The sequence below is a fragment of the Entelurus aequoreus genome, linkage group LG08 (assembly GCF_033978785.1).
Source record: "Entelurus aequoreus isolate RoL-2023_Sb linkage group LG08, RoL_Eaeq_v1.1, whole genome shotgun sequence".
Classification (NCBI taxonomy): domain Eukaryota; kingdom Metazoa; phylum Chordata; class Actinopteri; order Syngnathiformes; family Syngnathidae; genus Entelurus; species Entelurus aequoreus.
The window spans coordinates 11,108,796-11,136,244 of NC_084738.1; the positions used below are offsets into that span (position 1 = coordinate 11,108,796).

The window sequence follows — 27,449 nt, forward strand, 5'->3', positions numbered from 1 at the left end:
AAACATATAATTATAGAGTAATATTACAACGATGGCATTCTTTGGCGGCATGGAATATGTTTTCAGTTTTAGCTGTATTTGTAAGGAAAACGCCGATTTCGTCGAAATCTTAAGCAGGCATATGAGAATGCGATTTAGTTACCATAGCAACCTTTTTTCCACTACAACTTTATTGACTTTGCCATTATATAAATATTAAATGTAGACAAACTATATTCATCCACAATTGTTCCTTTATTATTTTTTATATATTATTAATTATGTTGCAATATACATTTTGCGCACATAAAAGATTTCTGAACGTGAAACCTGAATTCTCCCCTTGGATTAATGATTTAAAATTAGGGATGTCCGATAATGGCTTTTTTGCCGATATCCAATATTCCGATATTGTTCAACTCTTTTAATTACCGATACCAATATCAACCAATACCAATACTTACAGTCGTGGAATTAACACATTATTATGCCTAATTTGGAAAACAAGGTATGGTGGAAATAAGGTCCTTTTTTTAAAAAAAAATGAAATAAAATAAGATAAATTAAAAACATTTATTCTTGAATAAAAAAGAAAGTAAAACAATATAAAAACAGTTACATAGAAACTAGTAATTAATGAAAATGAGTAAAATTAACTGTTAAAGGTTAGTACTATTAGTGGACCAGCAGCACGCACAATCATGTGTGCTTACGGACTGTATCCCTTGCAGACTGTATTGATATATATTGATATATAATGTAGGAACCAGAATATTAATAACAGAAAGAAACAACCCTTTTGTGTGAATGAGTGTGAATGGGGGAGGGAGTTTTTTTGGGCTGGTGCACTAATTGTAAGTGTATCTTGTGTTTTTTATGTTGATTTACTTAAAAAAAAAAAAAAAACTAAAAAACCCGATACCGATAATAAAAAAATGATACCGATAATTTCCTATATTACATTTTAAAGTATTTATCAGCCGATATTATCGGACATCTCTATTTAAAATGTATTAATACAATCTTGGAAAATGATACAAATAAGAAAATCCCTTCAATTACTGTCTTTATTTGAGGAATGTAAGTTGGTTTTTTTTAGATAAGAACATTTTTTGTATTTTTTTGTTAGTTTGTGTTGTATCTTCGACATTTTATGTTTGTATAGATATTGATTGCTCGGCCGAGTAAATGTAACGTTGATGTGTATTGTGAGTGCCATTGTTGTCATTATGTACTGTTTGTGTGTTCTATTGTTCAATAAAATATGTATATATATGTATGCATGTACAGTATGTACATAAATAAACATACACTATATTGCCAAAAGTATTTGGCCACCTGCCTTGACTCGCATATGAACTTGAAGTACCATCCCACTCCTAACCCATAGGGTTCAATATGACGTCGGTCCACCTTTTGCTGCTATTACAGCTTCAACTCGTCTGGGAAGGCTGTCCACAAGGTTGCGCAGTGTGTTTATAGGAATCTTCCACCATTCTTCCAAAAGCGCTTTGGTGAGGTCACACACTGATGTTGGCTCTCAGTCTCCGTTCTAATCCATCCCAAAGGCGTTCCATCGGGTTCAGGTCAGGACTCTGTGCAGGCCAGTCAAGTTCATCCACACCAGACTGTGTCATCCATGTCTTTATGGACCTTGCTTTGTGCACTGGTGCACAGTCATGTTGGAAGAGGAAGGGGTGTGCTCCAAACTGTTCCTACAAGGTTGGGAGCATGGAATTGTCCAACATGTTTTGGTATCCTGGCACATTCAAAGTTCCTTTCACTGGAACTAAAGGGGCCAAGCCCAACTCCTGAAAAAAACAAAAACACCATAATTCCTCCTCTACCAAATTTCAGACTCGGCACAATGCAGTCCGAAATGTACCGTTCTCCTGGCAACCTCCAAACCCAGACTTGTCCATCAGATTGCCAGCGTGATTCATCACTCCAGAGAAGGCGTCTCCACTGTTCTAGAGTCCAGTGGCGACGTGCTTTACACCACTGCATCCCACGCTCTGCATTGGACTTGGTGATGTATGGCTTAGACACTGCTACTCGGCCATGGAAACCCATTCCATGAAGCTCTCTGCGTACTGTACGTGGGCTAATTGGAAGGTCACATGAAGTTTGGAGCTCTGTAGCAACTGACCGTACAGAAAGTCGGCGACTTTTTTGCACTTCAGCATCCGCTGACCCCTCTCTGCCAGTTTACGTGGCCTACCACTTGGTGGCTGAGTTGCTGTTGTTCCCAAACTCTTCCACTTTCTTATAATAAAGCCCACAGTTGACTTTGGAATATTTAGGAGCGAGGAAATTTCACGACTGGATTTGTTGCACGGGTGGCATCCTAGGACAGTTCCACGCTGGAAATCACTGAGAGCGGCCCATTCTTTCACAAATATTTGTAGAAACAGTCTCCATGCCTATGTGCTTGATTTTATACACCTGTGGCTGGCCCAAGTGATTAGGACACCTGATTCTCATCATCTGGATGAGTGGCCAAATACTTTTGGCAATATAGTGTATATAAACATACTTTGCCATTGCATGTTAAATAACATAATGCACATTCAGTAGGCAAAAAAAAACAACTCAGTTTATTTATTGAATGATGGAAATGGCTCTTAACAATGGCTCTGCAGGAGCATACTGGTTCTTAATAGTTTTACATTATTGTTTACCACCATTAAGGGAGGCGACTTTCACTCTGAGGCCAACAAACCAATCGTTGCACTTACACTCACAAAAGAAAAAGCACATAGTGTCACTTTGAGCAACTGTAAACATATCTTAAGTGTGCATGTTGCTGCGGCAAGTACAAAAATACCTTGACATGTACAAACATGAAATAAATAACACCAAGAAATACAGAATGCTTTTAAATAATTTACAACAGAATAATGTCCTATCTTAGTGCCACAAAAAAAGTCCCTTTGTTGGTAGAAAAGTCATTCTGTCATCAAACGTGGAGAAAAATGTACATTTCTATACACAATTGGCAAATGGAATCATATTTAAGACAAAGGGAGAACATTTTAGTAGTTGTTTTTGGCAGATTTCATACTTCCTACAAATCCTGTAAGGTAAAAGGCGATAATGGCGCTTTAAAATATTAGTTTCTTATACCGACAGGGGAGGTTCCCCGTCAAGCTTTGCCGCTGATAGGCTCATGTTAGTCTTGAAGCGGTCACTCTGCTACCCAATCAGCATCCTCATGACGGCGGGCCGGGAGAAAGGCCAGCAGTACTCGTTAGGCACGGGCCCGTTGACGTTGCACTCGAAGAAGGAGAACATGGGAAACCAGATGCGCGCTCGGCGACTCTGCTGGTAGGCGCGCGTGTTGGCCAGCGTGTGGTAGTACAGGAAGAGTCTGGTGGTGATGTAGAAGGCGATGAAGACGTCGATGGAGTAGTGCTCGTGCGCCGCCAGGATGAAGAAGATGCCAAACAGGTTGAGCACCCAAGAGAGAGTGTGGATGAAGTTCCAGCTCCGCGGTGTATCTGCGTTTGAAAACAAACCTTTTAGATGGGGGGGGGTCTTTGTCATGTGCACTACCGAAGAAGAACGCTAGGGGGAGACAAAGACTGATTCCACCTCATTTAAACTACACAGGAAGTAACTCTTTGTCTATTTATTATATCACAACTTTTTTAAACAGCACTAAAGACATTTTGCATCTAAGTAATTAAGTCGTTGTTAAATTGATTTCTAAAAATGTATGCCATTTTTTATTCTTTTACTACTTCAGACCAGGAGGTTTAATGTGTGTCTTTATTACAAAAGCTTTGTTTTTGCTGAATTTGTAGTGAACAGAAGTTTTATACATCAAATTGTGCTGACAAATTTAATTGTGAGAAAAAGTGTGCGTTTAAAAATGTAGTTTGTTAAAATTCAGTGTATTAAAAAGTTAGTTTTTTAAAATTAATTGCAGAAAAATATAGTGCAGAAATGTTCGCTGCTTTAAATATTCCTGCACTGAATTTTTCTGCACTAAATTTTAAAACACTGATTTTTTTTACGGCCTAAATTTTGCTCACAAATGTTTGCTAAAACTGTTCACAATATTCAAACACAAAAAATTTAGTTACTTTAATTCAGTGTCCAAAATAAGTTTCCGTAATAAAGACCTCCATAAGAATTAAATATTAGAAGTTGCCAGTTTATTTGTTGACCCAACCAATTTTGTGGAATAGCCTTCATTTCTAAGAACAAGAATAGACTGTCGAGTTTCAGATGAAAGTTCTCTTTTTCTGGCCATTTTGAGCGTTTAATTGACCCCACAAATGTGATGCTCCAGAAACTCAATCTGCTCAAAAGAAGGTCAGTTTTGTCGCCTCTGTAACGAGCTAAACTGTTTTCAGATGTGTGAACATGATTGCACAAGGGTTTTCTAGTCATCAATTAGCCTTCTGAGCCAATGAGCAAACACATTGTACCATTAGAACACTGGAGTGATAGTTGCTGGAAATGGGCCTCTATACACCTATGTAGATATTGCACCAAAAACCAGACATTTGCAGCTAGAATAGTCATTTACCACATTAGCAATGTATAGAGTGTATTTCTTTAAAGTTAAGACTTGTTTAAAGTTATCTTCATTGAAAAGTACAGTGCTTTTCCTTCAAAAATAAGGACATTTCAATGTGACCCCAAACTTTTGAACGGTAGTGTGTATATATATATTAGGGCTGCAACAACTAATCGATTAAAATCAATTCTAAAAATAGTTGGCGATTAATTTAGTCATCAATTCGTTGGATTTATGGTATGCGCACGCGCAGAGGCATTTTTTTAATGAAAAAAAATACAATAAAATGTTTATATATATATATTTTTTTATAAACCTTTATAAACTGCAACAGGTACAAACAGCTGAGAAACAATCAAAATAAATATGGTGCCAGTATGCTGTTTTTTTTTCAATAAAATACTGGAAAGGATAGAAATGTAGTTTGTCTCTTTTATCTGATTATTAATCGATTAATCGAAGTAATAATCAACAGATTAATCGATTATCTAATTAATCGATTGGAATCCAATGAGTCCTTTTACCTAAGTTACGGTCAGAGCGAAAAAAGATACGTCCTGCACTGCACTCTAGTCCTTCACTCTTACGTTCCTCATCCACGAATCTTTCATCCTCGCTCAAATTAATGGGGTAATCGTCGCTTTCTCGGTCCGAATCGCTCTCGCTGCTGGTGTAGACAATGGGGAAATGTGAGGAGCCCTTCAACCTGTGACGTCACGCTACTTCCGGTACAGGCAAGGCTTTTTTTTTATCAGCGACCAAAAGTTGCGAACTTTATCGTCGATGTTCTCTACTAAATCCTTTCAGCAAAAATATGGCAATATCGCGAAATGATCAAGTATGACACATAGAATGGATCTGCTATCCCCGTTTAAATAAAAAAAATTCATTTCAGTAGGCCTTTAAGGGTATTTTCAGTATGGAATTGATACTAGTTTGACATTTCTTTTTATAAAATAAACATAAAATCATGCACTGACTAACAAAAAATTCCAACAACGGTATATATTAATTGATTTGGTATTGGATAGATACCAAATGGTCCCCTGCTGCCAAGGCAGCTCAGCAACGTTTGATCATTTCATAGATCTTGCGATATAGAGCGTTCAACTTGCTACTCACACTCTGTGACAAAGAAGTTGAGCATGGTGAGGACGACGGTGTGGCCGCTGAACATGTAGTCGCCGCACGTGTGCACGCCCGTCAGAGTCATCCCGAAGCCGCTCCAGATGGCGACGGCCCGCTGCAGCTTGGCCCACATATCTCCGTAAATCTACACGTCAGAAAACAAATTGGTGATATTGTTAAGGGGACAGGGAGCGGCGTGGGCGGAGACGTTACCTTTCCGGAACACTGCAGGTGTTGTCCCGGCACAGACAGGGAGGTGACGAACATGGTGATGCAGCGCAGCATGAACACGGTGCCCATCAGGCTGCACAAGCGGCGTAGAAGAATGGACCTAACGCAAAAAAAGTCACATTGATATTCTCAGCACATCAATAATTCATGTTTCCTAATCATTAGGCATGTTGCCATCGAGGTTTTATGCTGCCGATACCTTCAAACATGAGTGAGATTGGCCGATACCAATACTGATCACATGTATTAACTGTACATTTTTCAATTCATCAATAACAATATTAATACAATATTTACAGTACTTCGTTTTTTATTATTGATCAAAACAATGTCAATAGTACACAATAACTAAAAAAAAATAGCATCTACTACTCATTTAAATTAGAGATGTCCGATAATATCGGACTGCCGATATTCTCGGCCGATAAATGCTTAAAAATGTAATATCGGAAATGATCGGTATCTGTTTCAAAAAGTACAATTTATGACTTTTTAAAACGCCGCTGTACGGAGTGGTACACGGACGTAGGGAGAAGTACAGCGCGCCAATAAACCTTAAAGGCACTGCCTTTGCGTGCCGGCCCAGTCACATAATATCTACGGCTTTTCACACACACAAGTGAATGCAAGTCATACTTGGTCAACAGCCATACAGGTCACACTGAGGGTGACCGTATAAACAACTTTAACAGTGTTACAAATATGCGCCACACTGTGAACCCACACCAAACAAGAATGACAAACACATTTCGGGAGAACATCCGCACCGTAACACAACATAAACACAACAGAACAAATACCCAGAACCTCTTGCAGCACTGACTCTTCCGGGAAACTACAATATACACCCCCCGCTACCACTAAACCCCCCTCTCCCCCCACTCTGGACTGAAGCTGTGGGCCTTCATTGTTTTTGTAGCTGTTGTTTTGAGGCATGTTTAAAAAACATAAAATAAATAATGCACTTTGTGAAAGTCAAAGTATAGTATTTCCCATAGTTGTAGTGGGTATTGGGATTATCTCAGGGAGAGCATGTCCCAAATTCCAAGCTGCTGTTTTGAGGCATGTTAAAAAAACTAATGCACTTTGTGACTTCAATAATAAATATGGCAGTGCCGTGTTGGCACTTTTTTCCATAACTGGAGTTGAAGTTGTTCTCTTATTTTGGAAAACCTTGTTTTTGATTGATTGATTGAAACTTGTATTAGTAGATTGCACAGTACAGCACATATTCCGTACAATTGACCACTAAATGGAAACACTTGAACAAGTTTTTTTACTTGTTTAAGTCGGGGTCCACTTTTATCAATTCATGGTAAAGTTACATTGTTTAATGCAGGGGTCACCAACGCGGTGCCCGCGGGCACCAGGTAGCCCGTAAGGACCAGATGAGTAGCCCGCTGGCCTGTTCTAAAAATAGCTCAAATAGCAGCACTTACCAGTGAGCTGCCTCTATTTTTTAAATTTTATTTATTTACTAGCAAGCTGGTCTCGCTTTGCTCGACATTTTTAATTCTAAGAGAGACAAAACTCAAATAGAATTTGAAAATCCAAGAAAATATTTTAAAGACTTGGTCTTTACTAACTGACAAAGAAACAGATAACATATTTGGTGTCCAGTTCAAAGTGTGACATGATTTATTTAAAAATTTGAGAGTTTACTTTTATATTTTACATGAGTTATTTGTACAAACATGGTGCAAAGTAATTCATGATTTGTTAAAAAATGTTAGTGGCTAGCTAGTTAAAATGGGATATTGTGATTTCACAAGACTGTCTTAGAAGTGATCATTTGAAAATGTTCAATTTGAAAAATGTGCACTTAGAGAAAATATAAAAATAAAGTGTTGCATATTGATATTTATCTGTTTCTATATATATTTATTGTGAGAAATCATTAAGATGATCAGTGTTTCCACAATGATAAATATAATTAATTATTAATAATAACAGAGTTAAAGGTAAATTGAGCAAATTGGCTATTTATGGCAATTTATTTAAGTGTGTATCAAACTGGTAGCCCTTCGCATTAATCACTACCCAAGAAGTAGCTCTTGGTTTCAAAAATGTTGGTGACCCCTGCTTTAATGCATCCAGCGGGGCATCACAACAAAATTAGGTATAATAATGTGTTAATTCCACGACTGTATGTATCGGTATCGGTTGATATCGGAATTGGTAATTAAGAGTTGGACAATATCGGAATATCGGCAAAAAAGCCATCATCGGACATCTCTAATCAAAACAATGTCAACAACTAGCATCTACTACTCATTTAAATCCTTTGGTTTTTGCCTTTATAGTCCTCCTGTGTCCAGAAAATTACTCCCTGAGTTTGTTAACATGAACAAAACTACCAAAATATTATTTAGAAAAAATAAAAATATCGACCTAATCAGTCTCGAATCGATCATATACTGACAGTAGGGCTGGGCAAAATATATAAAATGATCACGATTAATTTCTTCATATCATTTTATCTCGTTGAATATTAAAAAAAAAAAATGTTTTAATTAAAGCAGATTGTGTTACGGCGCACGCGCAGTCTGCTTCTCCCTCCTCTGCGGGAGCACCTAGTAGCTCCGCAAGACACGCCGCCGCAGCCGTAGGCGATCGGCGCACTTGGACCTGATGAGATGGAGCTGAATAAAGGACCAGTGGACCCAAGGATCCTGGCGGGAACTTAGTTTCTCTATGGTGAACCGTAAGCCGACAAGCTTTATTCTCTCTCCGTGTTTCCTCGTTGATTTGTCCCCCGTCTTCTCCCTTGTGCCCGCAGTGTTTTCCTTCCATTGCCCCGGATCTCAACTGCCTCCCTTGTTCCTCGACCCCCGCTCTGGACACGGACTCCGACGCCTCTCTCTCTGCCCCGCGGACCTCACTTGGATCACGGACCCCTTTCGCCTAGCCCCCTTTGGATTTGTCTTGCTTCCTCATCCAACATCACAGTAACACACAACAGTTAATAACACACATAGTTTAACACCACACACACTCTTGGATTTTGGTCACACATTCCATTCCTTAGTTTAAGTATCGTTAGTTAGTATTGTTTATTATTATTATATATATATATATTGATGATATATATAATAAATCATTGAACATTACTGCCCCCTCGTGTCTGAGCCGTCATCTCCCTCTGCAGTAACCATAATAGATTGTCCCATGCAGGATTATAGCGAGGACCCTACTCTTTATTACTGCAAGTCTTGTAACAGACATTTCTGCCATATTTGATCAAGGTAATACTGTATATACAGTGTTTCCCATAAACTGCCAAGATACCTGTGGCGGTGGGGGCGTGGCTATGGGCGCGGTCACCATGACATCGAGTAATTTGCATAATTTACTACAATGATATGATTTTCTCTAAAAAGGCTCAAAAAATGCATACTTACTAATTAATAACAGTTTTGTTTTAAACGTCCATCCATCCATCCATCCATTTTACAATATAATTACAACACTTTATGTACATATTTATATACAGATTTGAACAATAAGTTATTCCCTGAAATATATTTATTAATTGTGGTTCTTACAGAAATTATATCTTATAAAATATAAAAGCTAAAATGTCTCTTAAAGCTCTGCCCCTTTAATTAGTGCATACTAAATAATTTAACTTTAGCCTACTACTACAACCATATTATTTACCAGCAACATAAAGTGAAACAGAGGCAGAGGTGTCCTGCCACAGTCAGTAACAAATAAACAGAAAACAGTAGTGGTCAAATATAAATAAGGCAACAAGAGAAGTATCCTACACTTCTCTTTTGTAAAGTAAATCTGAACAGCCTATATGGGCATCTACATCAACTATATGATTTTCCTGAGAAGCTGGACAGGACATAAAAAAACAAAAATAATTTTTTTTAAATAATTTTTTTAAATTTGTGGCGGACGTAATTCTTTCGTGGCAGACCGCCACAAATAAATGAATGTGTGGGAAACACTGATATCCTAACAACTGACAACTGTCATTGTGTTCATATCTATGATTGTTTACTAGAGGTGCAACGGTACAGGTAACCCACACTATGGTCCGTAACTCCCTTTTAGGGCCACGGTTTTGCTTCTTTTTCGGTATGTTATGTGGCGGTAAAGAGGACACCTTTTTTTTCCCCTCTCAAAAGTTATGTTGCATGTCATCACAAACTTCATTCTGCAGTAAACAAGTGGTGTAGTGGATACCATAAGACTTGTATTTCAAGTTAACATGTACTACACAACACTTTTAAATGGTGATATAATATTTGTATTCTTTGATGACTTGTATACATCAGTGCTTCTCACCAGTGCTTCGGTAAACAACAAGTGGTGACCCAGATGTTTAAAACTCCAATTCTGTATCTTATGTTTAATGAAAATACATTAAAGTGCAGTGTGAATTTGAGGTACTGTAAATAATGTGTACTAAGACATAAAACATGTTCAATGATTATTTCAGGAACAAAATGTTTTATCCACAAACTCAAAAATGATTTTAACAAAGTGTTTGATGTTTTTTTTTATTACTACACGTTATAGCAGAGCAGTTGAATCAGAGCAAACACATAAACAAAAAGTCTGATTCAAAAATATTTAGATATAAAATGTATTTTTTTCATGATTGAATTAGTACAGTCCTTCTCAAACAGTGGGGAGGTGTGTTGTGTTGCTTCCTTTAATGTTAATAAACTTACAATGTTATGCAGAGGTGTAGTTATAACAACTTTATAGACAAATGATTAAAAATGGTGGAGTGGGTGGGGTGGGGCGCAAAATATTTCCTTCTTCCTAGAAGGGGCGTAACAGAAACTTTTTGAGAAGCACTGAATTAGTACGTGTGTTTATTCTCCCAGTCGTGACCAATAGGCAAGCACATTCGGTGCCTGTGAGACCGCATTGAGGGCAGGATTACCGCGGACACCACAATGTGAGCTGCATCAGTCAGGGAGACTAAAGTCTGTCACTGAAGTGTCTGCTCCAATCTAAACTAAGCACTTACTTATTTAGTGTTGTTTCAAGATAGCTAAGCAGTAAGCTTAACTATTAGCATTCCTGCTCCCGGCTTGCTCTCAGTATGTAACATGTTTAGTCTCATCTTCCAGTGATAATGCTACTTAAAGGCCTACTGAAATGAATTGTTTTTATTTAAACGGGAATAGCAGATCCATTCTATGTGTCATACTTGATCATTTCGCGATATTGCCATATTTTTGCTGAAAGGATTTAGTAGAGAAAATCGACGATAAAGTTCGCAACTTTTGCTCGCTGATAAAAAAAGCCTTGCCTGTACCGGAAGTAGCGTGACGTCACAGGAGCTAGTATTCCTCACAATTCCCCGTTGTTTACAATGGAGCGAGAGAGATTCGGACCGAGAAAGTGACGATTACCCCATTAATTTGAGCGAGGATGAAAGATTCGTAGATGAGGAACGTTACAGTGAAGGACTTGAGAGGCAGTGATGGACGTATCTTTTTTCGCTCTGACCGTAACTTAGGTACAAGCTGGCTCATTGGATTCCACACTCTCTCCTTTTTCTATTGTGGATCACAGATTTGTATTTTAAACCACCTCAGATACTATATCCTCTTGAAAATGAGAGTCGAGAACGCGAAATGGACATTCACAGTGACTGAACATGTAAATACACGATTAATAATATTCAGCTTTGCGAAGCTAAAAAAATAGAAGCTAACCTAGCAACGTAGCCAACGTGATAGCATCAGTCTCAAATGCAGATAGAAACTAAATTAAAAAAAACCCTGACTGGATGGATAGACAGAAGATCAAAAATACTATTAAACCATGAACATGTAAATACACGATTAATAATATTCAGCTTTTCGAAGCTAAAAAAATAGAAGCTAACCTAGCTACGTAGCCAATGTGATAGCATAGCAGTCTCAAATGCAGATAGAAACTAAATTAAAAAAAACCCTGACTGGATGGATAGACAGAAGATCAAAAATACTATTAAACCATGAACATGTAAATACACGATTAATAATATTCAGCTTTTCGAAGCTAAAAAAATAGAAGCTAACCTAGCTACGTAGCCAAAGTGATAGCATAGCAGTCTCAAATGCAGATAGAAACTAAATTAAAAAAAACCCTGACTGGATGGATAGACAGAAGATCAAAAATACTATTAAACCATGAACATGTAAATACACGATTAATAATATTCAGCTTGGCGAAGCTAAAAAAACAGAAGCTAACTTAGATGCGGCGGCGGGCGTACTCACTGTAGTGCGTCTGCTATCCTGCTCAAAACACAACACAACCTCCTGGTGTTGGTGTCGCTGTAGTCCGCCGCTCCACCGATCGCACCTACAACTTTCTTATTTGCAGTCTCCATTGTCCATTAAACAAATTGCAAAAGATTCACCAACACAGATGTCCAGAATACTGTGGAATTTTGTCGAAGAAAACAGAGGTATTTGAATTGGGTCCAAACACTTCCCTTGCCCTCGTGACGTCACGCGCATACGTCATCATACCGCCACGTTTTCAAGCGGAAGTTTCCTGGGAAGTTTAAAATTGCACTTTATAAGTTAACCCGGCCGTATTGGCATGTGTTGCAATGTTAAGATTTCATCATTAATATATAAACTATCAGACTGCGTGGTCGGTAGTAGTGGGTTTCAGTAGGCCTTTAATGATACATAAGATACTAAAAAATGCAGTTTACCGTATTTTTCGGACTATAAATCGCTCCGGAGTATAAATCGCACCGGCCGAAAATGCATAATAAAGAAGGGAAAAAAACATATATAAGTCGCACTGGAGTATAAGTCGCATATTTTACGGTAATGTGTTAATAATTTCACACATAAATGATAAATGATAAATGGGTTATACTTGTATAGCGCTTTTCTACCTTCAAGGTACTCAAAGCGCTTTGACAGTATTTCCACATTTACCCATTCACACACACATTCACACACTGATGGCGGGAGCTGCCATGCAATAAGTCGGTCCTGAGTATAAGTCGCACCCCCGGCCAAACTATGAAAAAAACTGCGACTTATAGTCCGAAAAATACGGTACTTGCCGTAATGGAGGTAATTATCATTAACTTAGTGGAGCAGCTTCACATTGTGTATGGCAGTCCACCAAGGGGTGTGCGGTGCGATGCCAGTACCATATCAGTATCAAACTCGTTTTGAAAAGCTATGCAGTACAAAACGTGCTCATTGTAGCCATTAATCCTGACTTCCTCATTTTGACCAAAAACATTTTTTGTAATATTTTTTGTTTTGTAGGTTACGTGTTTTGTATTTTGTGCTCCTGAATTAATGTCGCTGATCAATTTGAATATATTATTAAGTTCATTTCATTTTATTTTTCAGTATAAAATGGCTGAAGTCGGTCAAAAAATATTTGTAGTTTTAGGAAGGATTACATTATTCTTTTAATTTCAAGCAAATTGAGGCACTTTAAATCTTTTCTGCTGCAGACTAAACAATGTTGAAAAATAAGTTATTCTTTGTTGTAAATTGATCGATATTTTTTTCGTCTTGTTGTCTTCTTTAATGTAGGGTTGTCCCGATACCAATATTTTGGTATCCGTACCAAAGTGTATTTCGATACTTTTCAAAATAAAGGGGACCACAAACAATGTAATTATTGGCTTCATTTTAACATAAAATCTTATGATACATTAAATATCCGTAATTTTGTCATAAAATAGGATAGTGAACATACCAGACAACTTCTCTTTTAGTAGTAAGCAAGCAAACAAAGGCTTCTAATATGCCTGCTGACGTATGCAGTAACATATTATTATTTCTCATTCAATTTTGTGTTACAATTATAAAGGACAAGCTGTAAAAATGATTAATAATGTACTTGTTCATTTACTGTTAATATCTGTTTTAACATGTTCTATCCACACTTATGTTCAAATGTAATAACCACTTATTCTTCTGTTGTTTGATACTTTACGTACGGGGGGTGTATATTGTAGCGTCCCGGAAGAGTTAGTGCTGCAAGGGGTTCTGGGTATTTGTTCTGTTGTGTTTATGTTGTGTTACGGTGCGGATGTTCTCCCGAAATGTGTTTGTCATTCTTGTTTGGTGTGGGTTCACAGTGTGGCGCATATTTGTAACAGTGTTATAGTTGTTTATACGGTCACCCTCAGTGTGACCTGTATGGCTGTTGACCAAGTATGCATGGCATTCACTTGGGTGTGTGAAAAGCCGTAGATATTGTGTGATTGGGCCGGCACGCAAATGCAGTGCCTTTAAGGCACGGCCCCAATATTGTTGTCTGGGTGTAAATCAGGAGAAATTCGGGAGGGGCACTGAAATTCGGGAGTCTCCCGGGAAAATCGGGAGGGTTGGCAAGTATGACTGGGAGACGCAACTGCTCTGTACTTCTCCCTACGTCCGTGTACCGTTTTAAAAAGTCATAACATTTTCCTTTTTGAAACCGATACCGATAATTTCCGATATTACATTTCAAAGCATTTATCGGCAGTCCGATGTTATCGGACAGCTCTAGATAAAACATTTCAAAATGGCCCTTGATGCTTTTATTGTTGAGGACTCCAAGAGATACCTGTGTTTGTGTAGCAGGAGAACCAGCAGCCAGATGTTACACAGGATCACGCCACACGTTTCAGCCATGGCGAAGGCCCACGGGATTCGAGGCACGCTGTGGACAAAAAAGCGTGTAATATTAATAAAGCGGGCTGATGTTAGTAAGAGAGTAGTCACCTGTCCAGGAAGATATCCGGCAAGGGCGGGTACGTGCGCATGTCAGGGACCCTCTCGTGCACGATGACCATGACGAAGGAGGTGAATCCAAACACAAAGACCACATAGACGGAGCTGAGCACCGTCTTCCAGTACTCGGGATCCAGCCTGCGCGCTTGCTGCTTGTACTTCCCGTTGGTGTACTGCTGGTACTCCTCGCCCACGGGCGCCGTGTCCGTGCTGTCGCAGTCCCTCCCGGGCTCGCCGTTGCACAACCAGTCCACGTTGCCGCCGGCGCCGGTCGGGGAGTGTCCGTCGAAGGGGAGGCCCAGCTCATCCAGCAGGTCCAGGTTCTGCTTCTGGAGCTTGCGGATGGATACCATGAGGCGCTTGATGTCGCCCAGCACCTTGAGCTCCAGGGGCGGCGAGCGCAGGTCGTACTCGCTGAGGGCCAGCAGGCTGGTGCCGTCCAGGCGGTGCTTGTAGCACAGCAGGTCCACATAGTCGCAGAAGCCCTCCTCCTTCAGCCACTTGGCCACGTGTTTGGGCGTCCAGCGGCGGACGCTCGGCTGGCTCATTTCCTCCTTCGCTCCCAAAACTGTGGGACGACAACAGTGAGTGTGAGTCCACATTAACCCTCATGCTACCTGTTTGAAGTTCTCTTTGCAAATATCAAAACAACACTGCCATTAGTCTGTGCTGCTTTGTAAAAAAATGCTCTAATATTACTAGTTTATTTATTTATTTTCTCAGAATATTATACACACATTGGCGTTGTATTGCAACTGTAGTTTACCTTTCAACATTACAAGTTACTCATCTGTACTTTATTCTAATAAAAAGTAATTGTGGCCGAGGGCGTGGGGTAGGGCTGGGCGATATGGCCTTCTATTAATATATCTCGATATTTTTAGGCCATGTCACGATACACGATATATATCCCGATATTTTGCCTTGGCCTTGAATGAACACTTGATGCATATAATCACAGCTGTATGATGATTCTATGTGTCTACATTAAAACATTATTTTTCATACTGCATTAATGTATGCTCATTTTAAACTTTCATGCAGAGAGGGAAATCACGACTAAGTCAATTTACCAAAACTGTATTTATTAAACAGTTATTAAGCAGTGGCACAAACATTCATGTAAATTCCAAAACAGAAAGTGCAAGATTGTCAGAGACATTTCTAAAACAAGCTATTAGTGCACTTTTGTGCATGATGTCACTAAGATGACATATCAAAACAACACTAAATTAAAGTGCACTTTTTGTACAGAACGCCACTACAATAGTTTAAAACATATAAAGTGCACTTTTGTGCATGATGTCACATAAAATATTTCAATTAGTGTCAAATAAAAATGAGCTGCATAATAGGAAATCAAATAGTGTATGTCCTTCGCTATGTGGTAGGTTCCTCCTTCTGTTGTTGACTAGTTTTTTCATATGGTCTTGATGTGGAAATGGTTGCTTGGGCATTTTGTTGGTGTGGCACCGAACGGAGATGTTGGCATGCGGAGTTTCAAGCACTCCTTATTATTACCATGAAAGTGTAGATGTGGTGGTTTTTAAACGACTGATGATCTACATACAGGTGAGAATAATCAATTCAATGTATCATATGCATGTATGCCCTGGCACACCATTATCATCATTTCATGACCCAAGCAAAACATGTTTTACACTTTTATGCTGAAATAAATACACCTACAACTTCTTAAATAAAAATATTTTAAAAAATACACCGGTTTTTTGATTGATTGATTGAGACTTTTATTAGTAGGTTGCACAGTGAAGTACATATTCCGTACAATTGACCACTAAATGGTAACACCCGAATAAGTTTTTCAACTTGTTTAAGTCGGGGTCCACTTAAATTGATTCATGATACAGATATATACTATCATATATACTATCATCATAATACAGTCATCAAACAAGATAATCACATTGAATTATTTACATTATTTACAATCAGGGGTGTGGAGGGGGGGGGGGGTATGGACATCAAGTAGTGGACATAGAGAGAGAGAGAGAGAGAGAGAGAGAGAGAGAGAGAGAGAGAGATCAGAGAGATCAGAGAGATCAGAAGGCATAAGAAAAAGAAAAAGTATCTGCATTTGATTGTTTACATTTGATTATTAGCATACCGGGGAGGGTGTTAGTTTAGGGTTGTAGCTGCCTGGAGGTGAACTTTTATTGCGGTTTTGAAGGAGGATAGAGATGCCCTTTCTTTTATACCTGTTGGGAGTGCATTCCACATTGATGTGGCATAGAAAGAGAATGAGTTAAGACCTTTGTTAGTTCGGAATCTGGGTTTAACGTGGTTAGTGGAGCACCCCCTGGTGTTGTGGTTAAGGCGGTCATTTACGTTAAGGAAGTAGTTTGACATGTACTTCGGTATCAGGGAGGTGTAGCGGATTTTATAGACTAGGCTTAGTGCAAGTTGTTTAACTCTGTCCTCCACCTTGAGCCAGCCCACTTTAGAGAAGTGGGTAGGAGTGAGGTGGGATCTGGGGTGGAGGTCTAGAAGTAACCTGACTAGCTTGTTCTGAGATGTTTGGAGTTTAGATTTGAGGGTTTTGGAGGTGCTAGGGTACCAGGAGGTGCATGCGGTAAAGTTTAGATCCGTGAAGGAAAGAAGTAAGTGAATGAATGTTTATAACCGGATACATTTACATATGCATAAAAATGTGTTTTCTTTTTTTTTAATGGATTAAGTAACGTTTAGGACAACCTTTGTCCAAAACTGAATATAGAATGTGAGATATAACAGGATAATGCATACATTTATCATTTGTTTTCAAAACACTTACAAAAAAGTGGGACCCCAAATATTTAGTGTGGGACCTACCGTGAATTGATTAACGTGGACCCCGACTTAAACAAGTTGAAAAACTTATTCGGGTGTTACCATTTAGTGGTCAATTGTACGGAATATGTACTGTACTGTGCAATCTACTAATAAAAGTTTCAATCAACCAATCAATCAAAAACCTAATTTTTATGACTTGATGGGGTCCCTGGACCCCGTTTTGAAAATTCCTAGCGCCAACACTGTATTTTACAGTGCAAGTGTCTTCCATCCATTTTCTACCGCTTGTCCCTTTCGGGGTCGCAGGGGCGTGCTGGAGCCTATCTCAGCTTAATTACAATTCTTTTTGATGTAGTCAAACTTTTATTCTGACGCTAAACTGGTATTTTTACTTTTGTTATCGTATTAATCCTGACGTTCACTCAATTATTGTGGATCAGAAGTATTACCTTCATAAATATATGGATGTTTTTATTTAATAGTGAATATAAGGCATGTGTGTCATCCACTAGGGGGCATTTTTTGGGGGGTTGCTATTAGAGATGTCCGATAATATCGGACTGGCGATATTATCGCCGATAAATGCTTTAAAATGTAATATCGGAAATTATCGGTTTCAAAATTATCGGTATCAGTTTCAAAAAGTACAATTTATGACTCTTTAAAAAAACACCGCTGTGTACACGGACGTAGGGAGAAGTACAGAGCGCCAATAAACCTTAAAGGCACTGCCTTTGCGTGCCGGCCCAATCACCGAATATCTCACACACACAAGTGAATGCAACGCATACTTGGTCAACAGCCATACAGGTCACACTGAGGGTGACCGTATAAACAACTTTAACACTGTTACAAATATGCGCCACACTATGAACCCACACCAAACAAAAATGACAAACACATTTCGGGAGAACATCCGCACCGTAACACAACATAAACACAACAGAACAAATACCCAGAACCCCTTGCAGCACTAACTCTTCCGGGACGCTACAATATACACTCCCCGCCACCCCCTGACCCGCCCACCTCAACCTCTCTCAGGGAGAGCATGTCCCAAATTCCAAGCTGCTGCTTTGAGGCATGTTCAAAAGAAAAAAAAGCACTTTGTGACTTCAATAATAAATATGGCAGTGTCATGTTGGTATTTTTTTTCCATAACTTGAGTTGATTTATTTTGGAAAACCTTGTTACATTGTTTAATGCATCCAGCGGGGCATCACAACAAAGTTACGCATAATAATGTGTTAATTCCACGACTGTATATAGCGGTATCGGTTGATATCGGTAATTAAGAGTTGGACAATATCGGCTAAAAGGCCATTATCGGACATCTCTAGTTGCTATGATGTACTGTGATGATAGCTAAGCTTATTGGGCACCTCGAATGAACTTTTTTCGCAATTAAAAGCACTAAATGCCATAACCCAACCAAAAATAACGCCTGTTCTTCCGCTATGAAGCAACTATTAAAATAATTATTGGTGAACAATGTGGTTTAGCGCAGGCTAATTGTTAGTTAGCTTAAGTGGCTAACGTGACATGTTTGTGGTTTCACGTTCAAAACACACCTTGGCTATTCCACCTTTTTTAAAATGCAAACAAAGAGGCGAAACCAGAAGATTAATGACATGATTATGTGATGGAATGGCGAGGAAATAACGATGTAACTGACGCACACGCCCGAGGCCAACAGGACTTCCCAATGGCAACACAGGTGGCTAATCACTTAGCTGCTAGCGTCGAGCTAACGACGTTAGCTTCCCTTCGAGGCTCACTCACCCGAGCTGAGAGGTTGTTCAAAGAAGGCGACGCCACCGGAACGTGCGGGCTCCCGGGAAGCTAGCTGTAGGGCATCTCACACGGTTGTGAGCGATTCGTGACGGTGGAAATAATACTAATGTTGATATGGCTGACAATCATGTCGCGCTGGTTAGCATCCCGTTATGTTGGCAGTATGGCACTGGGAGAGGTGACAGCGACACCAGCTGACAGCGACACTCAGTGGAGGAAGTATGAACTGCAGCGTGACATGCACTTCAACTCCCTCTTATATTATCCTAACTTTACTCTCAGAAATGATGGTTTCGTAATTATGATTTTTTTAATATACTCTAATAAAACAAAAATGTGCAATATTACATGATTTAGGTTGTATTGGAGAAATGATGAATCAGAATTTGATGAAAATAAAGTCCTGGTATTCATCCATTTTTTTTTTTTACCCCATATTCCCTTCAAATAAAACATCCATGTAAGGGAAGTAAAGTAATAATTGTGTGAATGCATTCACACACATATGGTTTTTCTTCTTCTCCTCCAGATTTTGGCGCGCTCTACCTTTCACATTTTTCATCCGATCCAAACCGTTCCAACTTCAAACTGTTCAGCCTATTCCAGAATCGCAGGCTTTCCCTTGACAAATTCCAAAAATTCCCAGATTTCCTGTTTTTTCCCGGGACATTTTTCCCCATTTAAAATTAATTGGCCATTTTTTAAACTTCTATCATTTCCACATTTTTCAACCTATTCAACCCATTCCACCTTCAACCCATACCACCATTCTGGAAATTCAAACTACCCTTTTTCCAAGTAAAAAAAATAATTCCAGGATTTTCCAAAATTACGGGTTTTCCAAAGCCATATTTTTCTGGCAACTACTCCTTCCACATTTTTCAACGCATTTTAACCGTTCCACCGTCAAAACATTCCTCTTAATCAGGACAAAAAACTAAGTTGTTTTTTAAACTGGAAAAATTATCGGTTTTCCCGCAATTCCATAATACCATTTCTAAATTCAACATGTTACTACTTCAACATTTCTCGACCGATTTGAAAAATTTCAACACCAACCATTTCAACTCATTCAGAACATTCAAGTTTTTAACCATTTTCAAAAAAATTCCCGCTTTACCCGAAATTCCCATTGAAAACATTGGTACAGTCTTCAAAGTTCCACAATTCCCACATTTTTCATCCGATTCAAACTGTTCCAACTTCAAACTGTTCAGCCTATTCGGGAATGGTGGGCTTTCCCTAGACAAATTCCAAAAATTCCCAGAAATGACATTTGAAATGAAGTGGCCATTTTTCAAACTCACCATTTCCAACCATTTCAACTCATTCAGACCATTCAAGTGTCTTACCATTTCCTAAAAAATTTCCGCTTTACCCAAAATTCCTACATTTTGGGGAAATTCCCATTGAAATCAATGGGACATTCTTCAGAGTTCCACAATTCCCACATTTTTTATCTGATTAAAACTGTTCCAACTTTAAACTGTTCAGCCTATTCTGGAATCGCAGGTTTTACCTTGAAAAATTCAAAAAATTCCCATATTTCCCAGAACTCCCGGTTTCCCCATTTAAAATTAATTGGCCATTTTTCAAACTTCCACCATTTCCACATTTTTCAACCGATTCAACCCATTCCACCTTCAACACATTCCACCATTCTGGAAATTCAGACTTATTTTTTTCCCAAGTTAAAAAAAATCCAGGATTTTCCAGAATTCCTGGTTTTCCAAAGCCCTATTTCCACCCTTTTTTCTGGCAACTACTCCTCCCACATTTTTCAACCCACTTCAACTGTTCCACCGTCAAAACATTCCTCTTAACCAGGACAAAAAATGAAGTTGTTTTTTTGAACTGGAAAAATTCCCGGTTTTCCCGAAACTCCAGGGATTCCGTAATACTATTTTTCCATTCAACATGTTACTATTTCAACATTTCTCGACCGATTTGAAAAATTTCAACACCAACCATTTTAACTCATTCAGACCATTCAAGTTTTTTTCACCATTTTCAAAAAAATTCCCGCTTTACCCGAAATTCCCAATTTTTTTGGGAAATCCCCATTGAAATCAATGGGACATTCTTCAGAGTTCCACAATTTCCACATTTTTAAAAATCAGATTCAAACTGTTCCAACTTTAAACTGTTCAGCCTTTTCGGGAATCGCGGGTTTTCCCTTGAAAAATTCAAAAAATTCCCTGATTTCCCCCATTTAAAAATGAATTGGCCATTTTTCAAACTTCCACAATTTTCACATTTTTCAACGTATTCAACCCATTCCTCCTTCAACATATTCCACCATCCTCGAAATTCAAACTACATTTTTTCCAAGTTCAAAAAAATTCCAGGATTTTCCAGAATTCCTGGTTTTCCAAAGCCCTATTTCCACCCTTTTTTCTGGCAACTACTCCTACATTTTTCAACCCACTTCAACTGTCAAAACATTCCTCTTAACCAGGACAAACAAATGAAGTTATTTTTTTGAACTGGAAAAATTCCCGGTTTTCCCGAAATCCCGTAATACAAGTTTCCCATTCAAAATGTTACTACTTCAACATTTTTCGACCGATTTCAAATAGTTTTTTTTCCTCACAACCTCTTGAGAATTTTTTTCACCTCATAATATTATGAGTACATTTCTACAATAATTACCATTTTGTCATAATTAGGAATTTCTCTTTGTAATATCAGAAATTAATTTCCATTTTTTTCCACATAATATTAACCTTATCCTGGCATATTTAGAAGGGGGAAACTAAATGCCTGTAAAGGATTGAAGGACTGCACAGTGGTTAGAACATGGGTCATCAATGATTAATTTTAGACACACACACACACACACACACACACACACACACACACACACACACACACACACACACACACACACACACACACACACACACACACACACACACACACAGTCAGCTGTCATTGTCAGTCGACCTGAGAAATGCACGAGACTCTGATTTAGCAATGGAGAAGAGTCCATGTGTGAAAGACTTGCAGAAAGTTCTGTTTGGCGGCAAACGTTTTGGCAATCATGTGGATGAAGTTAGTCCTGGTCTGTTCCTTGGTGACATGTGAGTCTTCTGCCTCATAACAGGAATAATTCTTGCTTTAAAAACCCAACCACTTTTGCCTCTATGGTTCAAAGGTCAGCAGCCAATGACCGCTACATGGTGTGGAAGCTGGGAGTTACACACGTCTTGAACGCAGCACACGGCAGCCGGTGCAGTGAAGGCAACAGACATTACTACGGAGACGGCGTACATTATTACGGCGTGCCTGCAGACGACTCGCCCACCTTTGACCTTTCGCCGTATTTCTTCCCGTGTGCACAGTTCATCCACCACGCACTTTGCACGGCCGGAGGTAAAGGTGAGGTTTGTGTCGCTGTAGGCCAAACTCAACCTGATTATGGAACATACAAATATATACTTTAACGAGACAAAAAGTTGCAACGTTACATGAATTAGGTTGAATTGGAGAAATTATCAATCAGTGCCTTTTTACACAAATAAAACATCGTCCATATAAGGGAAGTAAAGTAATAATTGTGTGAATGCATTCACACACATATGGTTTTTCTTCTTCTTCTTCTTTTTTCCAGATTTTGGCGCGCTCTACCTTCCACATTTTTCATCCGATTCAAACCGTTCCAACTTCAAACTGTTCAGCCTATTCCGGAATCGCAGGCTTTACCTTGACAAATTCCAAAAATTCCCAGATTTCCCGGCATTCCCGTTTTTTCCGGGACATTTTTCCCCATTTAAAACAAATTGGCCATTTTTCAAACTTTCACCATTTCCACATTTTTCAACATATTCAACCCATTCCACCATTCTGGAAATTCAAACTACCCTTTTTCCAAGTTAAAAAACATTCCAGGATTTTCCAGAATTCCTGGATTTTCCAAAGCCATATTTCCATCCTTTTTTCTGGCGACTACTCCTTCCACATTTTTCAACGCATTTTAACCGTTCTACCGTCAAAACATTCCTAATTAGAACAAAAAACAAAATTGTTTTTTGAACTGGAAAAATTCCCGGTTTTCCCGGAACTTTGTAATACCATTTCTCAATTCAACATGTTACTACTTCAACATTTCTCGACCGATTAGAGAAATTTCAACACCAACCATTTCAACTCATTCAGAAGATTCAAGTTTTTTTTTTTACCATTTTCCCAAAAATTCCAGCATTACCCGAAATTCCCATTGAAAACATTGGGACAGTCTTCAAAGTTTCACAATTCCCACATTTCTCATCCGATTCAAACTGTTCCAACATCAAACTGTTCAGCCTATTCCGGAATCGCAGGCTTTCCCTTGACAAATTCCCAGATTTCCCGGAATTCCCGTTTTTTTCAGGACATTTTTCCCATTTAAAATGAATTGGCCATTTTTCAAACTTTCACCATTTCCACATTTTTCAACCTATTCAACACATTCCACCTTCAACACATTTCCCCATTCTGGAAATTCAAACTACCCTTTTTCCAAGTTAAAAAACATTCCAGGATTTTCCAGAATTCCTGGATTTTCCAAAGCCATATTTCCACCCTTTTTTCTGGGGACAACTCCTTCCACATTTTTCAACGCATTTTAATCGTTCTACCGTCAAAACATTCCTCTTAATCAGGACAAAAAACAAAGTTGTTTTTTGAACTGGAAAAATTCCTGGTTTTCCCGGAATTCCGTAATACCATTTCTCAATTCAACATGTTACTACTTCAACATTTCTCGACCGATTAGAGAAATTTCAACACCAACCATTTCAACTCATTCAGAACATTCAAGTTTTTTTTTACCATTTTCCCAAAAATTCCCGCTTTACCCAAAATTCCCATTCAAAACATTGGGACAGTCTTCAAAGTTCCACAATTCCCACATTTTTCATCCGATTCAAACCGTTCCAACTTCAAACTGTTCAGTTCATTCGGGAATCGCGGGCTTTCCCTTGACAAATTCCCAGAAATGACATTTGAAATTAAGTGGCCATTTTTCAAACTCACCATTTCCACATTTTTCAAATGATTCATACCATTGTACATTCAACATATTCCACGATCCTAGAAATTCAAACTACCCTTTTTTCAAGTAAAAAAAAATTCCAGGATTTTCCATAACTCCTGGTTTTCCAAAGCCCCATTTCCACCCTTTTCGCATTTCAACCGTTCCACCGTCAAAACATTCCTCTTAATCAGGACAAAAAACAAAAAATTCCCGGTTTTCACGGAATTTTGTAATACCATTTCTCAATTCAACATGTTACTACTTCAACATTTCTCGACCGATTTGAAAAATTTCAACACCGACCATTTCAACTCATTCGGAACATTCAAGTTTTTTAGTTTTCAAAATTTTTTTCGCTTTACCCGAAATTCCCATTCAAAACATTGGGACAGTCTTCAAAGTTCCACAATTCCCACATTTTTCATCCGAATTGAAACTGTTCTAACTTCAAACTGTTCAGCCTATTCGGGTATCGCGGCCTTCCCCTTGACAAATTAAAACAATTCCCACATTTACCCAAATTCCCAGTTTTCCCATTTAAAAAATGAATTGGCCATTTTTCAAACTTTCCCCATTTCCCCATTTTTAACCGATTCAAACCATTCCACCTTCAACACATTCCACCATCCTCGAAATTCAAACTACCTTTTTTCCAAGTTAAAAAAAATTCCAGGATTTTCCAGATTTCCTGCTTTTCGAAAGCTCTATTTCTACCCATTTTTCTGGCGACAACTCCTTCCACATTTTTCAACGCATTTTAACCGTTCTACCATCAAAACATTCCTCTTAATCAGGACAAAAAACAAAGTTGTTTTTTGAACTGGGAAAATTCCCGGTTTTCCCGAAACTCCAGGAATTCCTTAATACCATTTCTCAATTCAACATGTTACTACTTCAACATATCTCGACCAATTTGAAAAGTTTCAACAGCGACCATTTCAAGTCATTCAAGTTTTTTTTTTTACCATTTTCAAAAAAATTCCCGCTTTACCCGAAATTCACAATTTTTGGGGAAATTCCCATTGAAATCATTGGGACATTCTTCAAAGTTCCACAATTCCCACATTTTTCATCCGATTCAAACCGTTCCAACTTGTAAATATTCAGCCTGTTTGGGAATTGTGTGTTCTACTTCAACAATTAGCTATTTTGAAGTTCAACTTCAGCATCGGAGCATTCACACGCAATTCCTTCAGGAATAGCTTCATCTCATTAACTAAAAATGTAATCATACTATGAAATAATTTTTTTTTTTTGTCAGAATACATTTTATATTAAAAAAGTTACCATCTTCTCAAAAATCTGTTTATGCAAATAAGTTGTCGTACTGTATTATGCAAAGAAACTTGTAATATTATGGAAAAAAGTTATACACTGATAAATAAATAAAATTAAAAAATAGCCTACGCCAGTTTTGTCCAAACGTTTTTTTTGGTGATAATTTTGAGTATCTCAACGGACACTAAAAAAGGCTGAGAGCGCCATATTGATATTTTGCACTTTCAAAACCAGTACAATATATAGTTGTTGATTTAAAGAAGAAAATAACAGTTTGTTCTTTCATTCCACTTGTTATTTTTTCAGCAACAATATTTTTTAAATGCGATGTGGGCCGTTCCAAAAAAAAAGCTGCAGGCTACAAATCTGGTAATTAATTATTAATGATCAGATAAACAAAACAATAAATACAAATAGTAATAATAAATAATTAATAACAAAGAACACAAAATAAAGATGTTAAACAAATGAAAAAAACAACAAAACATTATTCTATTTTTAAAATGCATTGAGGGCCGTTAAAAAAAATAGCTGATTTTTGTGAGCGCTTTTAATAATAATATAAATATATGTGAGAAAAATATATGTCAAGGAAAACGTTTACGTATTCATACAAATAAAGTCCTTTTGACAAACTTATTTAATGTATATATTTCATCTATATAATATATTGTAAAGTTATGAAAAAAGGTTATATGCTAAAAGTAAACAAAACGGCGCTTTTGAAAATAATAAACATTTAAAGTTCCAATAATATGAAAGAAAAATGCAAATGTAACAAAAAAAAAAGATCATAATTTACAACAGCAAAGTAATCTTTCTTTTATAGAAATAAAATCATAATTTCATGAGGACAAAAAAAAACATGACAAAGTGTGTATATTGTATAATAAAAAAAATTGTAACATGAGAACAAACATTTCTAAGAATAAAGTTGTAATATTAAGAGGAAAAAAACCAAAAAGTTGTCAAGACAAATATGTAAAAAATAAGGAGACAAGCTCTAATTTCAAAATAAAGAATGACTGGCAAGAAGAAAAACTGAACTTATGATAAATATACAAGTATATAAGAATAAAGTTGTTTTTAGTGGGATATTTAATAATACTTGTTATCACTATCATTGTCCTCTCCTGCTTCCTCTCATTATTTGTAACCCCTTAGCTGCTGTGTTGGTCCACTGTGCAGCAGGTGTGAGCAGGTCCGCAGCCCTGCTCTTGTCCTACTTCATGATCTGTCACGCATGCACGCTGATGGACGCCATACTGAAGGTCAAAGAGCGACGCTGGATTTTCCCCAATAAAGGATTCCTCAAGCAGCTCTGTGCTTTACAAGTCAAACTACGGCAGCCATAGTTTTTACATGCATACTGTACATATATACATACATACATACTGTAGTTCATATTTGAACGTCATGCATGTTGTGTGATTGCTTACGTAAACATTTGACCTCTGACATTGTACATAGGGGAATAAAAGACATCTTTATGGAATCTGTGCTTTGATAAGTGGAAATACTGCATCGTATGTAGAAAGTAAACACACACACTTCATTGACACAATCAATAACCCACCTCAAGGCGCTTATTGACACCAAACACTGCATTTTCATCGTATAATATTCTTTGATATTAAACATTTCTACAGTATAGTATCATATATTATATTATTACTGTAGGTACACCTGCATATTTTACACCGGCCTTCAGCTCATCAAAGCCATGCTCCCCCCACCATCACCCTCCCCACCAATGCCAGCACATCATTAAAGGAGTTAAAGGACTCAAAGGACTCCAATGACATCACAGGACTCCAAAAATATCATAAGACTGTAAAGACCCTCTCCATCAAAGAAGAGGATGTACGCCGGCAGTTCTTGAAGCTGAATACGCGGAAGGCCCCCGGGCCGGATGGTGTCTCCCCCTCCACTCTCAGACACTGTGCGGACCAGCTGGCTCCTGTCTTCACTGACATTTTTA

At 38.1% G+C, this 27,449-nt stretch overlaps 2 protein-coding genes across 3 annotated transcripts; one reads left to right on the top strand and one right to left on the bottom strand.

The window, feature by feature from the left end:
* Window positions 1–2,557: 2,557 nt before the first annotated feature.
* On the bottom strand, window positions 2,558–19,410 carry LOC133655396 (sphingomyelin synthase-related protein 1-like). The gene is made up of 6 exons (XM_062055516.1): window positions 19,162–19,410; window positions 14,578–15,154; window positions 14,420–14,515; window positions 5,849–5,966; window positions 5,630–5,780; window positions 2,558–3,479 (listed from the first exon to the last, which is right to left on the bottom strand). The coding sequence occupies exons 2-6, from the start codon at window positions 15,132–15,134 to the stop codon at window positions 3,175–3,177; spliced, it is 1,227 nt and encodes a 408-aa protein (XP_061911500.1). The 5' UTR covers window positions 15,135–15,154; window positions 19,162–19,410; the 3' UTR covers window positions 2,558–3,174.
* Window positions 19,411–22,114: 2,704 nt separating this feature from the next.
* Window positions 22,115–26,954, top strand: LOC133655400 (dual specificity protein phosphatase 13A-like). Of its 2 annotated transcripts, none has more exons than XM_062055521.1 (3): window positions 22,115–22,256; window positions 22,331–22,554; window positions 26,633–26,954. In XM_062055521.1, exons 1-3 carry the CDS (start codon window positions 22,150–22,152, stop codon window positions 26,821–26,823), a joined length of 522 nt encoding a protein of 173 aa, XP_061911505.1. In that variant the 5' UTR covers window positions 22,115–22,149; the 3' UTR covers window positions 26,824–26,954. The 2 variants fall into 2 exon arrangements, with proteins under 2 accessions (XP_061911505.1, XP_061911506.1); XM_062055522.1 differs by having other exon boundaries at window positions 26,657–26,954.
* Window positions 26,955–27,449: the final 495 nt, after the last annotated feature.

Excerpts from the sequence above, each read along its gene's own strand:
- LOC133655396 (XM_062055516.1), bottom strand. The coding sequence starts at position 15,134 with ATGAGCCAGCCGAGCGTCCGCCGCTGGACGCCCAAACACGTGGCCAAG. Across the intron at positions 14,516-14,577 it reads CCGGATATCTTCCTGGACAG|CGTGCCTCGAATCCCGTGGG; the intron begins GTGACTACTCTC and ends TTTTGTCCACAG. Across the intron at positions 3,480-5,629 it reads CAACTTCTTTGTCACAGAGT|ATACACCGCGGAGCTGGAAC; the intron begins GTGAGTAGCAAG and ends TTTCAAACGCAG.
- LOC133655400 (XM_062055521.1), top strand. The coding sequence starts at position 22,150 with ATGGAGAAGAGTCCATGTGTGAAAGACTTGCAGAAAGTTCTGTTTGGC. Across the intron at positions 22,257-22,330 it reads GGTCTGTTCCTTGGTGACAT|GTCAGCAGCCAATGACCGCT; the intron begins GTGAGTCTTCTG and ends TATGGTTCAAAG. Across the intron at positions 22,555-26,632 it reads TTGCACGGCCGGAGGTAAAG|CTGCTGTGTTGGTCCACTGT; the intron begins GTGAGGTTTGTG and ends GTAACCCCTTAG.